General features: G+C 40.2%; 1 protein-coding gene across 12 annotated transcripts in view; it reads left to right on the top strand.

The window, feature by feature from the left end:
- Window positions 1-20,992, top strand: part of TRIQK (triple QxxK/R motif containing) — an 89,781-nt gene extending 68,789 nt beyond the window's left edge. For all 12 annotated transcript variants that reach the window (XM_034763258.1, XM_034763266.1, XM_034763269.1 and 9 more), the window contains 2 exons: window positions 275-360; window positions 20,630-20,992. In XM_034763258.1, coding sequence (XP_034619149.1) covers window positions 275-360; window positions 20,630-20,743 — 200 coding nt within the window. In that variant the 3' untranslated portion in view covers window positions 20,744-20,992. The remainder of the gene's footprint in view (window positions 1-274; window positions 361-20,629) is intronic.
- Window positions 20,993-22,895: the final 1,903 nt, after the last annotated feature.

The raw sequence follows: 22,895 nt of genomic DNA, 5'->3' as shown, positions 1-22,895 counted from the left end.
CATACCACTGGAGGCGTATCATAATTTGCATTTTGTAGCTCACTGGGCTATCAGGCTCTAGGTTGATTTGTTAACTACTGTTTTGGTTTTCTGGTTCTTGTTGTTTGTTTTAAAGGCCATTGTTGACCCTGCTGTTGGTCCCGTTCTTGTGGCACAACTCTTTCTTTCTATCACTGAATTCTTAAAAATTTTAGATCTGCCACTGAAGCTAAAATTATTGTAGTTGTATCTTATCTTCAGTGGATCATTTACATTAACTCTTTTTCTACCTTAGGAAAACAAGATTACAAGAAAAGCAGGCCAGTGTTAAGAGCAACAAGATTAAAAGCAGAGGCCAAGAAAACTGCACTGGGCATAAAGGTAGATATCTATTTGATAGCTTACACCATGTTGAGTTTTTTTTCCCCATAGATGTACTGTGTGAATATTGATTTTTGAGAGATATTGTTTGACACTTCAAGACTTAAGTGGAATGCCAGAATCTAAAATATTTATGAGGGATTGTTTTGAACCTTCAAATAACTGGAATAACTGAAACTCTAATGGACTTTAAATGTTCCACATTCTTGATAAGAAGCATACTTTTATTTAACAGTGCCAGTGAAATATTATATATTTTAAAACAGGATTTTTTAGACAGGTACTCTATAAATAAAAATGCTTTAATGGTTTTATATAGTTATGCAAAATAGCCATGAATTCCTGCCTTCTTCTAGTATGTTATATCCAGGAGCTGTTTAAAAACAAATACTGGTATAGTCTCATCATTAATAAGTATAATATATTATGTGGCTACATCCATCCACTTTGACTCCAACATGAAAAATGATTTCCTTCACTACCAACAAAACAGCAAGAAGGTTCCTGAACTTCAAACTGCTTGGAAACTTCCTGTTTTCAAGTGAGTCAGAAGTATAATTATGACTAAATGGTCAAGGCAATAAATATTAACATGAAGGACAACTATTCTGTACTATTCGCCATGATATTATGATGGAATTTGGCTAAGCATGTCGTTTATTTAAGTTGCATCCAATATTTATCCCCCAAATTTATTTTTTAATCAAAATAAAATAATATGAAATTAACTTGGCAGCCATGATGAGAAACATGCAGAAAAAAAATGGCTTGAAAATCTAACTATTCTATTGAAAGAAACTCAGAAATGTTAAAAGGAGAACATATTCTTGTTTCTGGCAGATGAGAAATCAATTTTTTCAAGTTATAGTTTATAGCAAATGCCAAGGTATTACTACCAAGCTGTAACAGCTGTTGAGCTGCCAGATGATGTATTTGGTTGTCATCCAGAATTTGCTATTATAATCATGAAACCGTACTTTCCTTTTGCTCCTGATTGCTGATCTCGATCAAGCACTGCCGTGCGATGCAGTATGTTTTCACAACATAATCTCCTCAGTTAGTGCTGTGTGTCAGTTTTTAATGAGAAAAAGTAGATTGCCCTTTTTGTTTAAAAGATAGATTACTAACCTTTGGAGTTCTGTGTTTTTTCCTTTCTTCTTAGGGTATATCTATACATACAGCGCTGCAGCAGTGCAACTGTACCGATACAGCTGCGTTACTGCATCACATCTGGTGGAGACGCTCTACGCCTATGGGAAAGACCTCTCCCATTCGCATGAAAAAAAACCCCACCTCCGCAAGCGGTATAAGCTATGTCATCGGGAGAGTTTCTCCCACCGACGTAGTGCTGTGCACACAAACGCTTATGTCGGTGTAATTTATGTCGCTCAGGGGGTGGAATATTCACACCTCTGAGCGACATAAGTTTTGCTAACATAGGCTGTAGTGTAGACATAGCCTTATTGCATTTTATTCTTATTTTTTAAATTCTGTGATGTGACCTTTTAAAAGTGATGTTCCACCTGGTCATTTTTATTGTATATTCAGCTCCCATTTAATTTTTTTTTTAAATCCCTCTCAGTTAGTGTTTTTGGAGATTTTGCTAAATATCTTTTGCAAGCGAGAATATTGTGTACCCGTGTTCTCAGAAACTATATCACTCACTTTTTTCTTGTATTGCATAATTCTTACTTGAAAAGTACACAAAACTGAGAAGAATAAAGATACAGAGAATCTTAAGTACAAATGTTAGTGACTGAGGAAAATAGAGAATTTTATGTAGCAACATGTTTCTCCCTCTGCTAAAGTTAAGGTTGAGTGTTGCTTTTTAAGGGATGACTATTGTAAGTTCTCAAAATCTGCATGCTTAGTTAGATTGTCTTTAAATTTGCTGTGTCTTAGGAGGGTGCTGGGGGTAGTGTTAGTGGTCTAAATTTGTGGTCATTTGAGTAAGAGGCTCCCCCACCCAAAAAAATCACCTGGTTTATCTAACTATTTTTGCACCTGGGGTTCAAACTCTGGCTCTGGTTCTCCTCAAACTGATCTCAGTCACTGAGGATTTATTTTAGCTAATGTATGGGACCCACTGCCCCTCTGGGGAAGCCACATTGAAAAAATTATTAAGAATAAAGTTTGTAACTACAGTTCAGTGCATGCCAAACTGATGTACCCAAGAGTAAAATGCACGTCTGCAGCAAGGCTAGGGCTCGGTTGAAGCCAGAAGGTGGTAGGCGGCCTGTTGTCACAGTAACTGGGTTGCATGCTGGGGTGACTGAACCTGAGCTGCACCCAGGCAATGTGAATTTGAGCCCTACCATTAGCAGCTTTTAGAGAATGTGTTATGTGTGTGTCCTTGATCTCTGACTGCATTCTGCAGGAAAGTTTTGCCCTGGAACCAAAATTTCTAGTTGAAGAGTAATATTTGAATGAGATATGCTCTAAAATTCACATTCAGACTCTGATTTTACTTTAAAAATATTATCAAGGAAATGGGTATTAAATAAAGAGAAGATGAAAGAATGTAAGTGGTTAGGGTAATGTATTCATGATTCATAATCTTCATCTGCTTCCACAGAATGGAACTAAGTGGGATCAAAAGGAAAGCAAGATGCTGAGTTGTTTGATCAAGGGTTCCTGATACACAGCCTCCCCACCCCCCAACATCAACAGCTCGTAACATTTACAGCTTCTCATATTTTTTTTGGTGCAGAGCCAGAGGCTATAGGGGGTCAGAACAGTGAAGGCAAATGTGGGGGCGTGGGAGCAGTGCAAGGGATATGGAGACTGGAAGGATGCAGGGTGGTGCTCTGGCCCTTTGCCAGCTTAGAGTTGTGCAGCACACCTTTAGACAATGACTCTTATTAGTGTAAAGGATCATCCAAATACTGTGTTTTTTTTAAAACCCAGTTCAGTGACTAGAGTTTTGATGCTGCACTGGATTTCCAAAAAATTTAGTTTTTCTGTGATCCCTCAGTGAATAAAGGCTCATCCTCAAAGGGACCTTTGCTCTCTGGCTGCTCAGAAGAGCTGACAGAGTAGAATCATGGGGGGAGGGTAAGTTGGGCAACAGTGCTAGACTTGAACAGGGAAGGGAGATGGAGGTTGCTCAGAGGCTTCCCTTCCCTCCACTGTCCCCTAATCAGGGTAAGAAACCCAGAACTTCCCTACTTCTCCATGCTGCCTCTAGCAGTGGGGAAGGGGCTCAAAGCTCCCCCTTCACTGGTTGTTGCTGCTAGTAGGGAAAGAGGGAGGTCAGAGCAGTGCAGGAGAGTGTGGGGAGGAGAGAAGGGCGATCAGAGCATGCAGTGAGGGATTTGCGGAGCATTTCAGCTCTCCCCCTGCAAATATCCCCTCCTGCCCCCACCACTATTTCTGTCCCTCTTTCAAAATATGGCCCCATAGTGCTGAGACTAGGAGGGAAACAAGAATGTTCAGTGAGGAGTGGAATGGGCATATTCAGTGTATGGCACAGTACACAGCATTGAGATCATAAGAACATTAGAACAGCCATACTAGGTCTGACCAGTAATCCATCTAGCCCAGTACCCTGTCTTCTGACAGCGGCCAGTGCCAGGTGCTTCAGAGGGAATGAACGGAACAGGTAATCATCAAGTGATCCATCCCCTGTAATAAACTCCTAGCTTTTGGCAGTCAGAGGCTAGGGACACCCAGAGCATGAGTTTGCATTCCTGACCATCTTGGCTAATAACCACTGATGGACCTATCCTCCATGAACTTACGTAATTCTTTTTTTGAACCCAGTTTTGGCCTTCACAATATCCCCTGGCAACGAGTTTCACAGGTTGACTGTGTTTTGTGAAGAAGTACTTCCTTTTGTTCATTTTAAACCTACTGCCTATTAATTTCATTGGTGACCCCTGGTTCTTGTGTTATATGAAGGAGTAAATAACACTTTCTTATTCACTTTCTCCATGACATTCATGATTTTATATACTTCTGTTGTACCCCCCACTTATTGTCTCCTTTCCTAGCTGCAAAGTCCTCGTCTTTTTAATCTCTCTCCATGTTCCATAACCTTAATCATTTTTGTTGCCCTTCTTTGTAGTAGATCATAGTTGGGAACTGAGAACAAGTATGCTCAGTGCATGGAACAGGCATACATTACAGAGATTGGGATGAGGAAAAGGAATATTTGGTGCATGGTACAGTACACAGCACTGAGATCATAGTTGGGAGCTGAGAAGCGGCATGACCAGAGCATGCACCAAAGACAATCCTGAGACCAGGATGAGGAGCAGAGAACAGGATTGCTTAGTGCTTGGTACAGACCCACAAATGCGATGGAGTGAGAACACCCACTGAGATGAACAGAGCAGCTCTTACCTCTCTGAGCCCTTTTTAGGCTGCATTCATCTTCGTGGTGTGTTCATTCATTGGGGACATCTCATTGAGATGAATGGACCATTTCACACCTTTTTGAGGACTTGTCTACACTACCGCTTAAGTTGATGTAACTTACGTCACTCGGGGGTGTGAAAAAACCACCCCTCTAAGCGATGTAAATTACCTTAACTTAAAGCAGTGTCTACACCGCACTATGTTAGCTGGAGATGCTCTCCTGCCGACATAGTTTCTGCCTCTCGTTTTGGTGGAGTAATTACGTAGACAGAAGAGTGCTCTCTCGTCTACATAGCGCATCGGCACTGCTGTAGAACGGTAGTGAAGATGCCCTGAATGTCCTCCTCTGAGCTTGCTAACAGTCAGCTATAGCTGCAGATACAGAGATGGGCAGAGGAGGGAGATTTGCAAATGCCGGCGTGGCAGTTATATGCTCTGGAATGGGTGTATGCCATGGGGGATGGTGGGATAAGGAGAGGGTGAGAAGAGACACACACCAGTCTCCTCTCGTGCTTAAAGTTACTATAAACTACATGGAATAATAATTATAAATATTGTGAAAACGTCTGTTTTCTCTCCCTATCCTGTCAGCACCTCCATACTCAAAAAAATGTCATAGCACGAGCATTATCACCTTTTGACTGTAATGAAACACACAGGAAGGCGAAAGACCCCACATACATGCCATATGGTATCTTTAATCTGTCCTCAGTTCCACCTGCATACCATGTTGATAACTATACCTTCTTAATGTAACACTATCTCCTACAAATAACATCTCTTTTTCTGTTCAAAAAATTAGGAAATACAATGAGAAAACACTTCGTTAATGCAGAGTTAAGGTTGCCCAGTAGTGCCTCGTGCCCTTCCAGAACATCAGATTCAGCTTTACTCAAATCTCTGAAAAGCAGGAAGTGAAGGGTTAAGGAAAGCAAACTATGCCTTTGAAAACAGTTAAGGTACCTGCAATCCTTGCAATATGCCATCCCTGCAATGCAACCTGAGCTCTTCCTTCGTGGAGTGATGCCCCAGTATGCCCATAACACACATTCTAGAATCCCTTGCAAATGCTGCAGAACAGTTAGGGAACAGCACAATAAACACTGTAGGGCAAGGTATAATATCTTCTCTTTGCTAAAGCAAAACTTGGGCTTAGGTCAGACATAGCAAAGAAATGATGTCTACACAAACATGGAGCCAATTCCATACAAACCACCCAGTCTTGCTAAATATCACAGCCCCTTTACCAAATTATTGTCGTCATGTCACAGTGACAGCTCTTCTAACCTGCTCCACCTAATCTCTGAACCTTTCAATACAGCTACATCTAGCACAGTGAATGAAATTGGAGTGTATGTAGATAAATCTGAGTCCCTGTCTATCCTGAGCTGCTTTGTATGTTCTCTGCATTTTTAAAGCACAGACATTTTCCCTCTCAGCATCTTCTCTGTGTTCTTCAGCTGTCTGATAGCATGGTTACCATGTCAAATGCTCTGGCTTCATTCTGAACATGTCCCAGATAGCTCCATCTTCTTTTCTGGATAACTTTGGAGATACGAAGTAGTTGAACTCTGTCTACTTATTATGGCACCTTCCTTACTCAGCTATTCCCACTAACTGTTGCCAGCCCCCACGGTTAGAGTTAAGGTTACCTTGCAGGGATGACATGTACTTTAACTGTCTATTTCTTGGTTTTCAAAGGCTTAAGTTTTCATTTCCTCAGTGGATTGAGTAGCTGAGTTTGAGGTGCTGGCAGGCCACAAGACACCACAACACAAATTTAACTTTGCATTAACAAAGTTTTTGTTGGTGAACTGTAATAAGCAACAGAGTTCATATGTGCTAAGGGTATGGCTTTATTTTCTTTAAAGAATACAGACCTGGATAGTGTACCATTAAAATCAATGGGACTTGTGATTAACTTCAGTAAGGGTCAGATCAAGCCCGTAATATGTGTTTGAAAAGTAGCTGACGTACAAAATTCTGAGGTAATTGCAATGGTAGCAAATAGTCTGGAGACAACATAATAAATAATCCTGGCAGTATCCAGTCTTGTTGCCAAATCTGTGAAAAAAACATACTTAGGTGTATTTTCCAAGGATTTTATTTAGCCATAGTGACTTCAACATGTGGTGCAGTAATCCTCCCTTCTAAAAATCTATTGACACTTGCAAATTGCTAACTTGTAGATAACAGAAGTATTATAAGGGCAAATCCATCCCAGACATAACTGCAGTTGTAATTATTATTTAATTAATGTATTAAGATGTACTGCAGTAGTGCCTAGAGGTCCCTATCAAGCAACAGGACCTCATTACACTATACTCTGTACAGACATATAATAGACAGTACCCGCCCCAAAGAGCTTGCAGTCTAAACATGTAAGGTGAGACAATAAGTAGATATAAACAAAGAAAGAAGATAGAATGTGAGGAGAAGGGAGAGAAGAGGACAAATCAACTGTGAAACAATCGTCTCCTCATAACCAGGGAAGTGAGTGGAGTTCCAGCAGGGCTGCATTTCACCGAAAGAGTTTACAAGGTTTGTTTGAAAAAAATGAAGAAAAAAACCCCTGGAAATTACATGACACCTTTTTGAATCAACTGCCCTGAAGGTGCTGTACATTTCAGAGCTAGCTTACTAATTAGTTTTTCTTGTCAAACTCTGATTGTTTTTCATTTTAATGCAGGATTTAAAGTAACAAAGTTTCTTTCAGTCATTCCCATTTAGTACTTTTTAATTTCCTCAATGAGCAATTTTATCCATGTTGATAATGTCAGAGTGGCAACTAAGGACTTATAAATATCAAAATTTAGTTGAACCAGGGTGACCATACTTGTTTTGAGTGTGCAGTATTTTGTCCTTTTAAAAAATATGATCAAATATTGTAATATAGTCATTGTTCTGGCTCGGTTTGGGTGTGTGGCACATCCTCGGGCAGTCCCTAAAAGGATATGGCACCTCCCAGATGGAAAGGACCCCTGTCGGAGGACATAACTCTGAGACTACATCTATATTATGAGCTAGGGGTGTGATTCCCCTGCTCATGTGCCCATACTTGCACTAGCTCTCATTGAATTAGCACAAGTATAAATAGCAGAGTAGCTGCAGCAGCAGAACCACAGCTGAGCCTTGCTGAGTACAAACTCGCCTGAAACTGGTGAACATAAGAGTGGCCATACTGGGTGAGAACAATGGTCTGGCTAGCCAAGTACCATGATTTCCGACAGCAGCCAGTACCAAATGAAGACAATTATAGAATTATAGGACTGGAAGGGACCTCGAGAGGTCATCTAGTCCAGTCTCCTGCACTCATGGCAGGACTAAGTATTATCTAGACCATCCCTGACAGGTGTTTGTCTAAACTGCTCTTAAAAATCTCCAGTGATGGAGATTCCACAACCTCCCTAGGCAATTTTTCTAGTGCTTAACCACCCTCACAGTTAGGAATTTTTTCCTAATGTCCAACCTAAACCTCCCTTGCTGCAATTTAAGTCCATTGCTTCTTGTCCTATCCTCAGAGGTTAAGAAGAACAATTTTTTCCCCTTCTCCTTGTTACAACCTTTTATGTACTTGAAAACTGTTATCATGTCCCCTCAGTCTTCTCTTCTCCAGATTAAACAAACCCAATTTTTTCAACCTTCCCTCATAGGTGATGTTTTCTAGACCTTTAATCGTTTTTGTTGCTCTTCTCTGGACTTTCTCCAATTTGTCCACATCTTTCCTAAAATGTGGTGCCCAGAACTGGACACAATACTCCAGTTGAGGACTAATCAGCATGGAGTAGAGCGGAAGAAATACTTCTTATGTCTTGTTTGCAACACTCCTGCTAATACATCCCAGAATTATGTTCACTTTTTTTGCAACAGTGTTACACTGTTGACTCATATTTAGCTTGTGGTCCACTATGACCACCAGATGTCCTTTCCACAGTACTCTTTCCTAGGCAGTCATTTCCCATTTTGTATGTGTGCAACTAGTTCTTCCTTCCTAAGTGGAGTACTTTGCATTTATCCTTATTGAATTTCATCCTATTTACTTCAGACCATTTCTCCAGTTTGTCCAGATGATTTTGAATTATAATTCTATCCTCCAAAGCACTTGCAATCCCTCCCCTCTTGGTATCATCTGCAAACTTTATCAGTATACTCTCTATGCCATTATCTAAATCATTGATGAAGATATTGAACAGAATTAGACCCAGAACTGATCCCTGTGGGACCCTACTTGTTATGCCCTTCTAGCATGACTGTGAACCACTGATAGCTACTCTCTAGGAACGGTTTTCCAACCAGTTATGCACCCACTTTATAGTAGCTTCATCTAAGTTGCACTTCCCTAGTTTGTTTATGAGAAGGTCATGTGAGAGAGTATCAAAAGCTTTACTAAAGTCAAGATATACCGTGTCAAGTGCTTCCCCCCATCCACAAGGCTTGTTACCCTGTCAAAGAAAGCTATCAGGTTGGTTTGACACAATTTGTTCTTGACAAATCCATGCTGACTGTTACTTATCACCTTATTATCTTCTAGATGTTTGCAAATTGATTGCTTAATTATTTGCTCCATTATCTTTCTGGGTACAGAAGTTAAGCTGACTGGTCTGTAATTCCCCAGGTTGTCCTTATTTCCATTTTTATAGATGGGCCCTGTAGTTGCCCTTCTCCAGTCTTCTGGAATCTCTCCCATCTTCTATGACACTAATGGCTCAGATATCTCCTCAGTCAGCTCCTTGACTATTATAGGATGCATTTCATAAGGCTCTGGTGACTTGAAGATATCTAACTTCTCTAAGTAATTTTTAACATGTTCTTTCCCTATTTTAGCCTCTAATCCTACCTCATATTCACTGGCATTCAGTATTTTAGGCATCCAATCACCACCAACCTTCTTGGTGAAAACCGAAACAAAGAAGCCATTAACCACCTCTGCCATTTTCACATTTTCTGTTATTGTTTCCCTCCTCTCATTGAGTAACAGGCCTACCCTCTCCTTGGTCTTCCTCTTGCTTCTAGAAGAAGAATTTGTAGAATGTTTTCTTATTACCCATTATGTCTACCTAGTTTGATCCCATTTTGTGCCTTGGCCTTTCTAATTTTGTCCTTACATACTTGTGTTATTTGTTTGTATTAATCCTTTGTAATTTGACCTAGTTTCCACTTTTTGTAGGACTCTTTTAATTTTTAGATCATTGAAAATCTCTTGGTTAAATCAGGGTGGTCTCTTGCCATACTTTCTGTCTTTCCTACGCAGTGGGATAGTTTGCTCTTGTGCCATTAATAATATCTCTTTGAAAATCTGCCAACTGTCTTCAATAGTTTTTCTCCTTAGACTTGCTTCCCATGGAATCTTACCCCAAAACTCCCTGAGTTTGCTAAAGTCTGCCTTCTTGAAATCTATTGTCTTTATTTTGCTGTTCTCCCTCTTATCATTCCTTAGAATCATGAACTCTCTCATTTCATGATCACTTTCACCCAAGCAGCCTTCCACTTTCAAATTCTCAACCAGTTCCTCCCTATTTGTCAAAATCAAATCTAGAACAGCCTCTCTCCTAGTAGCTTTCTCCAACTGAAATAAAAAAATTGTCTCCAATGCATTCCAAAAACTTGTTGGATAATGTGTGCATTGCTGTGTTATTTTCCCAACAGATGTCTGGGTAGTTGAAGTCCCCCATCACCACCAAGTCCTGTGGTTTGGATGATTTTGTTAGTTGTTTCAAAAAAAGCTGCATCAACCTCTTCTTCCTGGTTGGGTGGTCTGTAGTAGATCCCTACCATGATATCACCCACGTTTTTTATCCCTTTTATACGTTAGTCAGAGATTTCAACAAGTCTGTCTCCTATTTCCATCTCAACCTCAGTCCAAGTGTATAATTTCTAATATATAAGGCAACACCTCCTCCCTTTTTCCCCTGCCTGTCCTTCCTGAGCAAGTTGTACCCTTCTGTACCAATATTCTAGTCATGAGTATTATCCCACCAAGTCTGATCTGTGATGCCAACTATGTCATAGTTGTGTTTATTTACTAGCATTTCATAGAACTATAAAAGATTAGGGTAGGAAGAGACCTCAGGAGGTCATCTTGTTCAACCCCCTGCTCAAATCAGGGCCAACCCCAACTAAATCATCCCAGCCAGGGCTTTGTCCAGCCGGGCCTTAAAAACCTCTGAGGATGGAGATTCCACCACCTCCCTAGGTAACCCATTCCAGTGCTTCATCACCCTCCTAGTGAAATAGTTTTTCCTAATATCCAACCTAGACCTCCCCCACTGCAGCTTGAGACCATTGCTCCTTGTTCTGTCATCTGGTACCACTGAGAACAGTCTAGATCCATCCTCTTTGGAACCCCCTTTCAGGTAGTCGAAAGCAGCTATCAAATCCCCCCTCATTCTTCTCTTCTGGAGACTAAACAATCCCAGTTCCCTCACCCTCTCCTCATAAGTCATGTGCTCCAGCCCCCTAATCATTTTTGTTGCCCTCCACTGGACTCTTTCCAATTTTTCCACATCCTTCTTGTAGTGCGGGGTCCAAAACTGGACACAGTACTCCAGATGAGGCCTCACCAATGTCGAATAGAGGGGAGAGATCACGTCTCTTGATCTGCTGGCAGTGCTCCTACTAATGCAGCCCAATATGCTGTTAGCCTTCTTGGCAACAAGGGCACACTGTTGACTCATATCCAGCTTCTCGTTCACTGCAATCCCTAGGTCCTTTTCTGCCAAACTGCCTCTTAGCCAGTCAGTCCCCAGCCTGAAGAAGTGCATGAGATTCTTCCATCCTAAGTGCAGGAATCTGCACTTGTCCTTGTTGAACCTCATCAGATTTCTTTTGGCCCAATCCTCCAATTTGTCTAAGTCACTCTATCTCTGCCCTCCAGGGGATCTACTTCTCCCTCCAGTTTAGTGTCATCTGCGAATTTGCTGAGGGTGCAATCCATCCCATTATCCAGATCATTAATGAAGATGTTGAACAAAACTGGCCCCAGGACTGCCCCCTGTAGCACTCCACTTGATATTGGCTGCCAACTAGATATCAAGCCGTTGATCACTACCTGTTGATCCCGATGATCTAGCCAGCTTTCTATCCACCTTATAGCCTATTCATCCAATCCATACTTTTTTAACTTGCTGGCAAGAACACTGTGGGAGACCATATCAAAAGTTTTGCTAAAGTCAAAGTATATCCCGTCCACTGCTTTTCCCATATCCACAGAACCAGTTATCTCATTATAGAAGGCAATCAGGTTCATCAAGCATGACTTGCCCTTGGTGAATCCATGTTGACTGTTCCTGATCACCTTCCTCACCTCCAAGTGCTTCAAAATGGATTCCTTAAGGACCTGCTCCATGATTTTTCCAGGGACTGATCTGTAGTTCCCTGGATTCCCTTTTTTAAAGATGGGCACTATATTTGTCTTTTTCCAATCGTCCAGGACCTCTCCCAGTCACCATGAGTTTTCAAAGTTAATGGCCAATGGCTCTGCAATCACATCAGCCAACTCCCTCAGCACCCTTGGATGCATTAGATCTGGCCCCATGGACTTGTGCATGTCCAGCTTTTCTAATAGTCATTAACCTTGTTCTTTCACCACTGAGAGCTGCTCATCTCCTCCCCATACTGTGCTGCCCAGTGCAGCAGTCTGGGAGCTGACCTTGTCTGGGAAGCATTGAGTACTTCAGCACTGAGTATTTCAGCATTGAGTACTTCAGCTTTTTCTACATCATCTGTCACTGGGTTGCCTCCCACATTCAGTAAGGGTCCAACACTTTCTCTGACCTTCTTCTTCTTGCTAACATACCTGTAGAAACCCTTCTTGTTGCTCTTCACATCCCTTGCTAGCTGCAACTCCAATTGTGCTTTGGCCTTCCTGATTACACTCCTGCATGCTCAAGCAATATTTTTATACTCCTCCCTAGTCATCTGTCCAAATTTCCACTTTTTGTAAGCTTCCTTTTTGTGTTTAAGCTCACCGAAGATTTCTCTGTTAAGCCAAGCTAGTCGCTTGCCATATTTGCTATTCTTTCTGCACATCAGGATGGTTTGTTCCTGCAACCTCAATAAGGCTTCTTTAAAATACAGCCAACTCTCCTTGTCTTCTGGATTTCAAGTTCTTCCTGCTTATTCCCCATACTTCTCGGATTGATATACAGACATCTAAGATACTGATTTGATTTGCCCCCCCCCCCTTCTGTCTTGTCTCTCCCTTATCCATACTATAGCAGCCCATGCTCCCTCCAAATTCTGACCTTTCTCCCCTGGTCTCCATGGTTTTGACTTACCTGTGGGCTTTGATCACCTGCCCCCTTCAAACCTAGTAAAGCCCTCCTTACTATGTTAGCCAGTCTGTATCCAAATAGGCTCTTCCTGTTTCTCTATAAGTGGATCCCCTCTCTGTTTAACAGTTCTTCTTCCTGGAACAGCATTCCGTGGTCAAGAAAACCGAAGCCCTCCTGGCGACACCATCCTTGCAGCCAGGCATTCACCTCCAGAATGCATCTGTGTCTGCGTGGGCCCTTACCCTTGACCAGAAGGATCGAAGAGAACACCACCTGCGCTCCCAACTCCTTCTGATCTGCAGATGGTCATACTTTGCAGTTTCATTACTACCCACATGGATGACTAGCATGGGTAGTAGTCAGAGGGCCGGATGATCCTTGACAATCCCTCCGTAATGTCTTAGATATGGGTCCCTGGCAGGCAACATACCTCCCAGGATGCTGTGTCAGGGCGACAGATGGGTGCTTTCGTCCCCCTCAGAAGAGAGTCACCAACCACCACTACCCTACATTTCCTCCTCGGAGTGGTGGCTGCAGTCCTCCCAGCCTTGGGGGTACATGGCTTCTCCTCCTCCACCTTCGGGGGTGATTCCTCATTTCTCGTTGCCAGGACAGCATAACGATTCTCCATCACCATGGTGGGTGGATTGAGAGTAGGAGTGGAGCACTGCCTGCTGCCTGAAGTAACCAGCAGCCAGTGTCCTCCCTGTGACAGAGCCATATCCTCCTCCCCTGGTGGTGTGACAGCAGTTCTCTGTAGCTGGATAGCTTCCTCAGCCTTGGATGTCTCCATATGAATACTCTCAAGGAATTCCTCGTGGGCACGGATGCTCCTCAGCCTAGCCACCTCCTTCTGTAGCTCTCCCACCTGCTTCCTGCGAGAGTCCACCAGCAGGCATCTTTCACACTGGATGGTCCCCCCCAGCCTGGCTTTCTGTGAGTGGGAAATGCAGGCCACCGTCTCTGCAAATCCACACCGGGATCTGGGTAGAGGTATCCATGGTTAGGTTGTCAGTCTGGATACAGGCGCAGATGGAGGAGACAGGAGCAGTGTTGGCACTGACGATGCGGCCCTTTCTAATCACTGCGATTATATTATGTCTCCCTCCCTCAAACCCCCTCTCAAAGTCCCCTGTTTGTGGTCCCCTGTTCGCTAGCTCCCCTTGGTTGCTTAGCCTCTGGCTTTCAAGGCCTTCTCTCCTAGGCAAGTATCTCACAGGCAAGTATCAGCCAGGCTCTACTGGCCAGGACAGGGAGTAGCTTTGGAACAATGGTGCCAAACCTACACTGACTGTGCTGCCAGGAAATTGGTAGAACCCACCACCTGAGCTCCCCTTATGACAAAAAGGGTTCTTTTGTGAAGGATTGCTGTTAATATATTAGGCCAGCAGTTTGGCATGAAGATTGTGTTTTCATAGTACGTTCCTGAGTCAGTGTTCTGTGCGTGGGGCAAAGGATGTTGCTCCTCCCAGATGAGAAGAACCTCTGTCTCCTGAGGTAACCCAGAGGAGTTGAACAGTGAGTGTTTCCTGCATCAAGGAGAGAGAGAAGCTGTACCAACAGCAGGAGAAATGCCTCTATACCTTCTTCCAGTAATAAAAAGATGTTGTGTTGTTAAACTGAGTTCTTCCATGTGTCACTAATCCAGTATCGCCGCATGGCTGTGCTAAGCCACCAGTAAGGGGACTGCAAGGTCATGGAAAAAATAATAACATGCCTGAGATTTCCTTTAAATGACCCTCTGTAGTATGTGCAAGTTTTCTATAGTCAACCCTAGCCTTTGATGCCCAAAATAGAAACGAAAAAATAAATATGGGTAATGTTTTGCACTGCCTGTGCCTCAGTATAGTCACTAATAAATATAACAAACACACTGGAGAGGATAGGAATAGGGGCCTGATTCTCTACTACCTAATCCCTTGTGCAGCCATTTACATCTGTGCAAAGGAAGTAAAAAATACTACCAAATCAGAATAGTAGCATTTTATACCCACTTTGCTCAGATGTACATGACGGCACAAGGGACAAGTCAGTAGAGAATATGGCTGATTAAATAAAGGGGACATTGATAGAACCAAGGAAAAAGTAATTTCTGAATATGGGAAAATGTACTGTCCATCCATTCTTCCACAAAGCTATCTCATTATTTACCTATACAGCTAGCTCCCTACCAAGAATCTGTCTCAGCTGGAGCTAGTTGGATACAAATAGATGATGACATTCTTGATGCAGTTTACCAAAGAGTGTCCTCTGATTTCATGCTGTTCATAATCTTCTGAGTTAATCCAGTTTGCCAAGATATGTTAGGGATATCTTGTCACCAACAGGTTTTCATGTTTTGTTCCCAAAAAAAGAAATACCCAGTGTCACTGTCACTTCCTTATTTTCTCCCCTTTTCAAACATGCTTGAGTTTAAACTAACTAGAAGTAGCTTAGAATTGGAGGGACACACCCCTGTTATGTTCAGTCACATTGAGTTTCAAAGTGATATCAGTTCAGAGATTTATACTTATGGACTGTGAGGATTTAAAATAAATACATCTGAATGCTTTTTTCCTGTGAATACTGTAGTTCTCTATGTACAGTATGGGAGTTTGTCTCGTGTCCAAAATTGGTATTTTTCTTCCTCGGTTAGGCCCCAACTCTGCAAACTGCTCAGTATGCGTAGGCCTCAGAGCATTCTCAGAGCCCTACTGAATTCAGTGGAGCTTTGTGCTGGCGTAGGGGTCTATCCGTGTCGAGTAGTTTGCAGGATCAGAGACTTAGGCTGGTGTAAATCATTGTAGTCAGTTGTAGTGAGTTACAATGATGTAAAATTGGCATAAATGAGAGGAGAGTCTGATTTATTATATACAATAACTAAGTATGTTTCCTTTATGGAAAAGTCCCACAGAACTTAATAGAGATGAAATCAGTAGGGTTCTACAGAAACAATTCTCAAAACTCTATAGAGATTTATAGAAGATGATATTCCTTCTAAAGACTTGTTTAACCATACTTCAGAATTCTATAGCAGGGATATTAGTCTCTTAAATTCTGTACTATGGTGAGAAAAAACTGCTGATCATTTTCAGTTAATATCTGTAGCTCTTGTTCCATAAGAATTAATTATTCAGAGTGAAATCCTCTGAGTAAAATAACTTTTACAGAAGAGCGATCCAAAGTTACCAGTAGTAGGGCGCTAGATTTGTTTTAAGGAGTTGCCTTTATATATGGCTCACAAATTGTAAAGGCTGATATGATATATATAAAAATTAAAATGACAACATTTACTCGTGTTGCAAAGAAAATATAGCAGTTTTGTAGTGTTTTTGGTATGATTTTCATTGCAGGGTTTCTATTTGAAAGTTTATAAATTAGACCCGGTTCTAAAACATATTTAGGCTTGGAAGGATTCAATTTTTATTGGTAAATGTGAATTTCACCATGTGCACACAAACCAACAAAAATATTACCTTTGATGATAATCATAATTTACACACAGGCAAAGAAAGAAAAATGTTGCTTGAGAACTTAGAGATTGATTTAAGGATATTTACTTTGTATATTTTGATGTGTGATGTTGATAATTTTGTGTTTTAATGGTTATAAAGCTTTAACTTTTTGAATCTCATTAAATAATTATTGGCTGATCCGCAGTTGTCTGACACCCCCATTAATTGCCACAATTGAGAAAATTTAAATTGATTAAAAATAGGAAAAAATGTTTAAACCCGTAATTTTTGCACAACTGTAAAAATTTACGTAAATAAAAATTGGAAAAATGCTAAAAAAACATCAATTTTATCTGTTAAAATTATTTTTAAAAATCGAATCCCTGCAACCATAGACATACTAGACTGCATGCCTAATTGTGAACACTGTATCATTCATTCTGTTAGATGAGCTTGTTACCTGACAAAATTTGTTAGTCAAATATTTGCAACCACAGCATGAGTTTTTTTTGTTCCACTGCGTTTCTCAATAACTCAAAGTTGAGGTTCACTTCTCTAAGTCTGTTCAGTACTAAGATCTCTTAATACTTAACAAAATTAGGTCTCCCACCTCCTTCCTAATACTCCTGTGATTGAGGAAAGTATCAGTATTATCCCCAATTTATAGATGGCAAAACTAAGGTGTAGAGAAACATAAATTCCTAAAGTCATACAAATCATTAGATAATTTGGAAATAGAATTGAGATCTTCTAACTCCCAGTTTCTTCTTATAATCACTAGGAAATGCTTCCTCATTATAAAACATTGCCAACAAGTTTTTTACATACAGCACACAATTTTCTAAGGGCGATTGTGGAGAGAGGAGGTGGAGAAGAAGAAAGGTTTGCTTGTGATAAAGTGGAAAGCCTAACATCCAAATGAGAGGGAAAAAATTAATACTGCTCTCTGTGTCAGTGTAAATGGTGGCTGCATTGTATGGTATTGTTGTCCACTCTTCTGAGCAGATGGAATTTGCAGTTGTGTGTCACTTGTTCATTACATCCTCTTAAAATTAGTAGCTGTGTGGCCAGATGGGTCTGGAAGCACAGCTGTGGATACAAGAAAATAAATGAAACCTGTCTGATGCTGCCATGCCCTTTCGAGATACTGAAAGTGTTGCAACTGCAACAAAGCAAAAATCACGTTCATTTAATATATTAGTAAATTAGATGTAATTCTTTTTTTAATCAAATCATATAAAATGAGATAAGGTTCAAATTATTGTATAATTCTAATAGGAAATTCTAGTTACAGCCTATAACAAATGCCCTAAGCAAATTTATACAAACAATTTAAATATTTGTTTAGAAGAATAAAAATCACTTATAAATTAGAGCAACAAGGTAAGTGAGGTAATGTCTTTTATTGGACCAACCTCTGTTGGTGAAGAAGAGCTCTGTGTAAGTTCAAAAGCTTGTCTCTTTCACCAACAGAAGTTGGTCCTATAAAAGATATTACCTCACCCACCTTGTCCCTTTAATATCCTGAGACCAATACCGCTACAACAATACTGCAAACAACCTAAAAATTAAATTGCCATCCCTGTAGAACATAAACCAAAGGGTTCTCATAGAACAAAGATTCATACAGAGCATAAGCCAAATAAGCAGTAATATTTCAAAGTTTATTAGGTGACATTTGTTTGAATTATTGATCCAACATTCTGATCAAATATAAAATGCATTCATGTAAATGCAAATGAAAGTGCAAATGCAAATGGAGAAGAATGCTAGATCATGGGCCTGATTTTAAAACGTTGGAGCTAGTAAAAATTTTAACTCCTTCAGGTTTGGGGACACAATGAGGTATGGCCATTCTACACTTAAAATGCTACAGCAGTGCAGTGTAGACACTACATCCGTGGGAGGTAATCCATTTTCCTGAGAGGTAGTAGCTATGTCAACAGAAGAAGTAGTGTCTACTCAGGGACTTAAGTCAGACGAACTAAACTGCTCAGAGAGTGTGTTTTTTCTGAGTGACATAGTTATACCAACCTAATTTTCTAGTAGACTATGCCCTAATAAGAAGGCTGAGGTCAGTACTCAGGTTTGATAGCTCCTACTATAGTTTCCTTCCCGCTGTGGCCCTATCTATGGATCTTTCTTGCTGACAATGTCTATCTGACCCCCTCTCTGGCTGTTTTCAAACCCTGCCATCAGTCTTTCCTTTTCATATTAATTACTACACACCTACTTAGCTCCTCTTTTTTCTCCTATCTGTTTATATATCTGGATGGGTGGTTTGATGCAAATGATTTATAGATGGACCATTGGACCACGTTTTTGGTTTATTTTTGGTGGGAGTGGTGAGTATTTGTTTTAACAGAGTTCAGCTGTTTTTATTGAGGGCCCCCTGTACATGATTTAAAAATAAATCACGACAATAGGCAGTGCTGTAACGTGTAATCACCCTGGTCACCAGTGGAAGTGACAATTTCTATTTATTGTGGCCATATAACAGTGCAGTATTCAAAGTCATACTCCATATTTCACTGCCTATGAAAATGGTAGTAAACACTGTATAACATAGAAGAGTATGCCTCTCCAGTGAACTGAAAATATTGTTTTTTAATAGAACATTGTCTTTGGAAGTCAAGCATTTTGTGTTGTAAAGAAGTATTGTTATAAGGAGGATAGTTATACTGCAGTTTAATACATTTGGGAGCCCAAGTTAAGTAGCCCTAAGAAAAAGAGGATATGATAACAGACAGCCCTGTGGCATTTACTACAAAAGCATTTCTTGAATTCTGAAGCCTACTATAAATCAAGTACACTGTAGAGGATTCATTTATTATAATTAAGGCAGCTACAGAAGGAGAGAGGGAGTTAAATGCAAATGCAAACTCTGGTGCATTATTGAAGTGAAGATCATGGAATGGTTTTGTCCTGCACTGAGGGATTTTGCAGATTGGTACCATGGCAGATTGTTTTCTGCTAGGTTGGGAGGTAGAAGTAGCATTTTTCATTGATATTAACTGTGGTGTGATGCTGTGGACAAAAGAGCTAACGAGGTCCCGGGATGCATAAATGGGAATCTCAACTAGGACCAGAGAGGTTATTTTACCTCTGTATTTGGCACTGGTGCGACCCCTACTGGAATACTGTGTCCAGTTTAGATGCACACAATTCAAGAAGGATGTTGATAAATTGGAGAAGATTCAGAGAAGAGCCACGAGAACGATTAAAGGATTAGAAAACATACTTCTAGTGATAGACTTAAGGAGCTCAATCTGTTTAGCTTACGGAGGAGAAGGTTAAGGGATGACTTGATTACGGTCTGTTGATAGCTACATGGGGAATAAATATATAATAATGGGCTCTTCAGTCTATCAGAGAAAGGTATAACACAATCTAATGGCTGGAAACTGAAGCTAGAGAAATTCAGACTGGCAATATTAAGTGTAACTTTTTTTTAACATTGAGGGTAACTAATCTTTGGGACAACTTACCAGGGTCATGGTAGATTCTCCACCACTGACAATTTTTAAAATTGGATATTTTTCTAAAAGATATGTTCTGTGAATTATTTTGGGGAAGTTCTGTGGTGTGTAGGGTGACCAGACGTCCCGATATTTCGGTGTCTGTCCCAATATCCGCCGTCACCGTGGGTTTTTTTGCTCAGCCGTCAGGACTTGGGCTTTTTTTTTTCCTCTGCCGGCGGGCCCCTCCCCCCCCCATGTGTCCTGATAATTTCTTCCCCTCATCTGGTCACCCTAGCAGTGTGTGTTATACAGGATGTCTGATTAGATAACCACAATGGTGCCTTCTGGCCTAGGAATCTACATCTCTATGAAAAAAGTGATCATATTTCTAGAAAATGCAAAAATAGCCAAACACAATCCAAATTCATTGCTCAAATTTGCATTGAAACCTACAAATTCTTTTATGAACGTTGTCTGTGTTGATTGCCAAAAAGGATACGTCTCGCCCACCAAAAATGGATCATCTCATTAAGTACAGTTTTTCCATAACATGCTGAAATGGTGGCAGAAAGAAGTGTTAATTAAAAAGCCACTTGGTTGTGTGAACTATATAGTCTGATGAAAACTTAACTTCTGCAGGCTTGATACAGATGGAAAGTAACATTTGTTCCTGATCTATCTGAAATGATGATACCGTGTGTAACATTTTATCGTTTTGAAAATGTTTCTCTCGTTTGTACAGGAAGTTGCCCTTGTCCTTGCAGCTATACTGGTATTTCTGTTGGCTTTCTACGCTTTCTTTTATCTTAATCTATCAAGTGAAGTTGACCTTGATCTGGATCCAAATGAAAACTAGCAGATGCAATGTATCTATCCTATCATCAGATTCTCTTCAGGAAAAGCAACTACCTTGAACAACACTTCTTGGGAACACACAGTTCTAATGCATAATAATACTATGCAATATCTCCATTGCTCTTAAAATTCATATCTGCAGAACAGGCAAAGAAGACTGATGCAACGCAAGCTGCTTAAGTTAAAACAAAAGCTGTACTATTATGAATTAAATGAATTGTTTACATTATTTGTTTCTCAGGCTGAGAACTCTGATGCCAAAAGACAGTTTTTTGCATATTGGTGTTGGTATTGAAAAGGGTAGATACTAACTTCTGGGTAGTCTGTCCTAACGTAAATCCATGAATCCAAACTTCCCAATAGTGAAATTAGGTTTCCTTTTTTTAAAATACAAAAGAAAAAACAAGTCCCCAAATAAACTGATTTGTATTTCCAGGACATCTGCACCACCCTCAGTCTTGCACTCTCTCACTCTTCACACATGGAGGAAGTCATAGGTAATTTCTCTTTTTAGAAACAGTCTCCCACTTCCTGTAGGGCCTATTTTATATCCTAGATTCTATATGCACGTGTATCTACAGTAATCTTTTTTCATTCCTTGCCAACTGCTCAGTGCACATGTGCTCTGTCAGAAATGGCACCTGGATGACAGAAGCTCGAACATTATTAACATATGCCTCTGAAACAGAGTTCCTTGCCTTTTGGGCTGTGTGAACTGGTATATGTAGAAAGTTCAGTTGATGTTGATTTTAATTAGTATACTGCTCTATTATTGATATAAAGATGAAATTCTATTTTAATTATACTGTTCCTGCTAATTGCAATAGCAACTTGCTTCTCTCATTAGGAGGATGTGGTAAAAAATTGTGTTCCAGTTATACTATCTTTTCCCCATCAAACTAATGTAAGGGGTTGTATCAGCTAACAAATCTTTTTCATGCATACTCCCCAAAACTGGAAGAGTCTTGACTCCCCGAGAACTGTTAGAAACTCTGTTGGCAAATTAACCCTAATTTCTCTTATATAACAGTCTTATAACTAAGGGATAAACCACTGAGTTCCCTTTGTTTAGTAACTATTTTTGGAAGTGTCCAAGTTAGACTTAGATTTGACATGAGGATTTTGGATGCAAAGAGAAACCAAAACATAACTAATAGTGTAGTATATAAGACTATGTTTATTTTAAATTGGCCCACAGCCCCATTATCACCACTTAAAACCTCGTTCAGGAATTTAGATCAATATGGCTAATTTTTAGACCATACAGTATTGATGCCTATATACTCTGAGTCTCTAAGGATACACTTTTTATTCGGTTTGTGTAATACAGGACACATTTCATCTAGAAATGCAGAATACACCAGCATCTCCAACATATGTATGAAAAGGAAATATTATACTTATTTCTCATTCTCTAAATTTTCAAGTCACCAAATCCCCCAAATCATACATTTTTAGTACTTGTAGTCCAGTAATATTATATATGCCACCAGTGTGTAGCAACATATAGCACTCGGAGTGAAGCCTTTTATGACATGTGGCATTCCTTTCAGTGTAGTGAAAGGCAATCACAAGCTGGCATTTTGGATGTGACATGCCTTTCACTTCACTGAGTGCCATACCACATGTCTCAAAATGCTGCAGTCCTCTTTCATTTTGCACAAGCAATTTCCATTTTCCACTAACTCACAGGATGCTGTAAGGATTATGTAGCTAATGTTTGTACAGCGCTTTGTATAAGACATGCAATAGAAGTGCTAAGTATTTTATATTGCCATATATATTGTGTTCTGACACAGTTAAATGAAAAGAAGAATATTTCTAACTTAAAATAGTAACTTGAAGTTATTAGAACAAGAACATTTCCTATATTGTGTGAGTCACAAGTAAAAACCAAACTACATCTGTGGATGAATGAAATTTATATATTGGTTTATGGACCACAAGACCCCTAGACTAGAAAGTATCACAAATCTCCATTATGTTCTCAAGTGCTGCATTTTGCATTTGGCTATTTTTCATTCAGGTGACAGACATAACTAAGTCACATGTAACTAGAGAGTTGCCTATTGCTTAGAACATCTGAGGAGAATCATGCCCAGTGCACATGGGAATATATGGAGAATATTGCAGCAAATACATGGAAAATATTG

This window comes from Trachemys scripta, chromosome 2 (assembly GCF_013100865.1).
Source record: "Trachemys scripta elegans isolate TJP31775 chromosome 2, CAS_Tse_1.0, whole genome shotgun sequence".
NCBI lineage: Eukaryota > Metazoa > Chordata > Testudines > Emydidae > Trachemys > Trachemys scripta.
The sequence above is the reverse complement of the archived record's forward strand: the minus strand, read 5'-3'. Positions and strand labels throughout refer to the sequence as shown.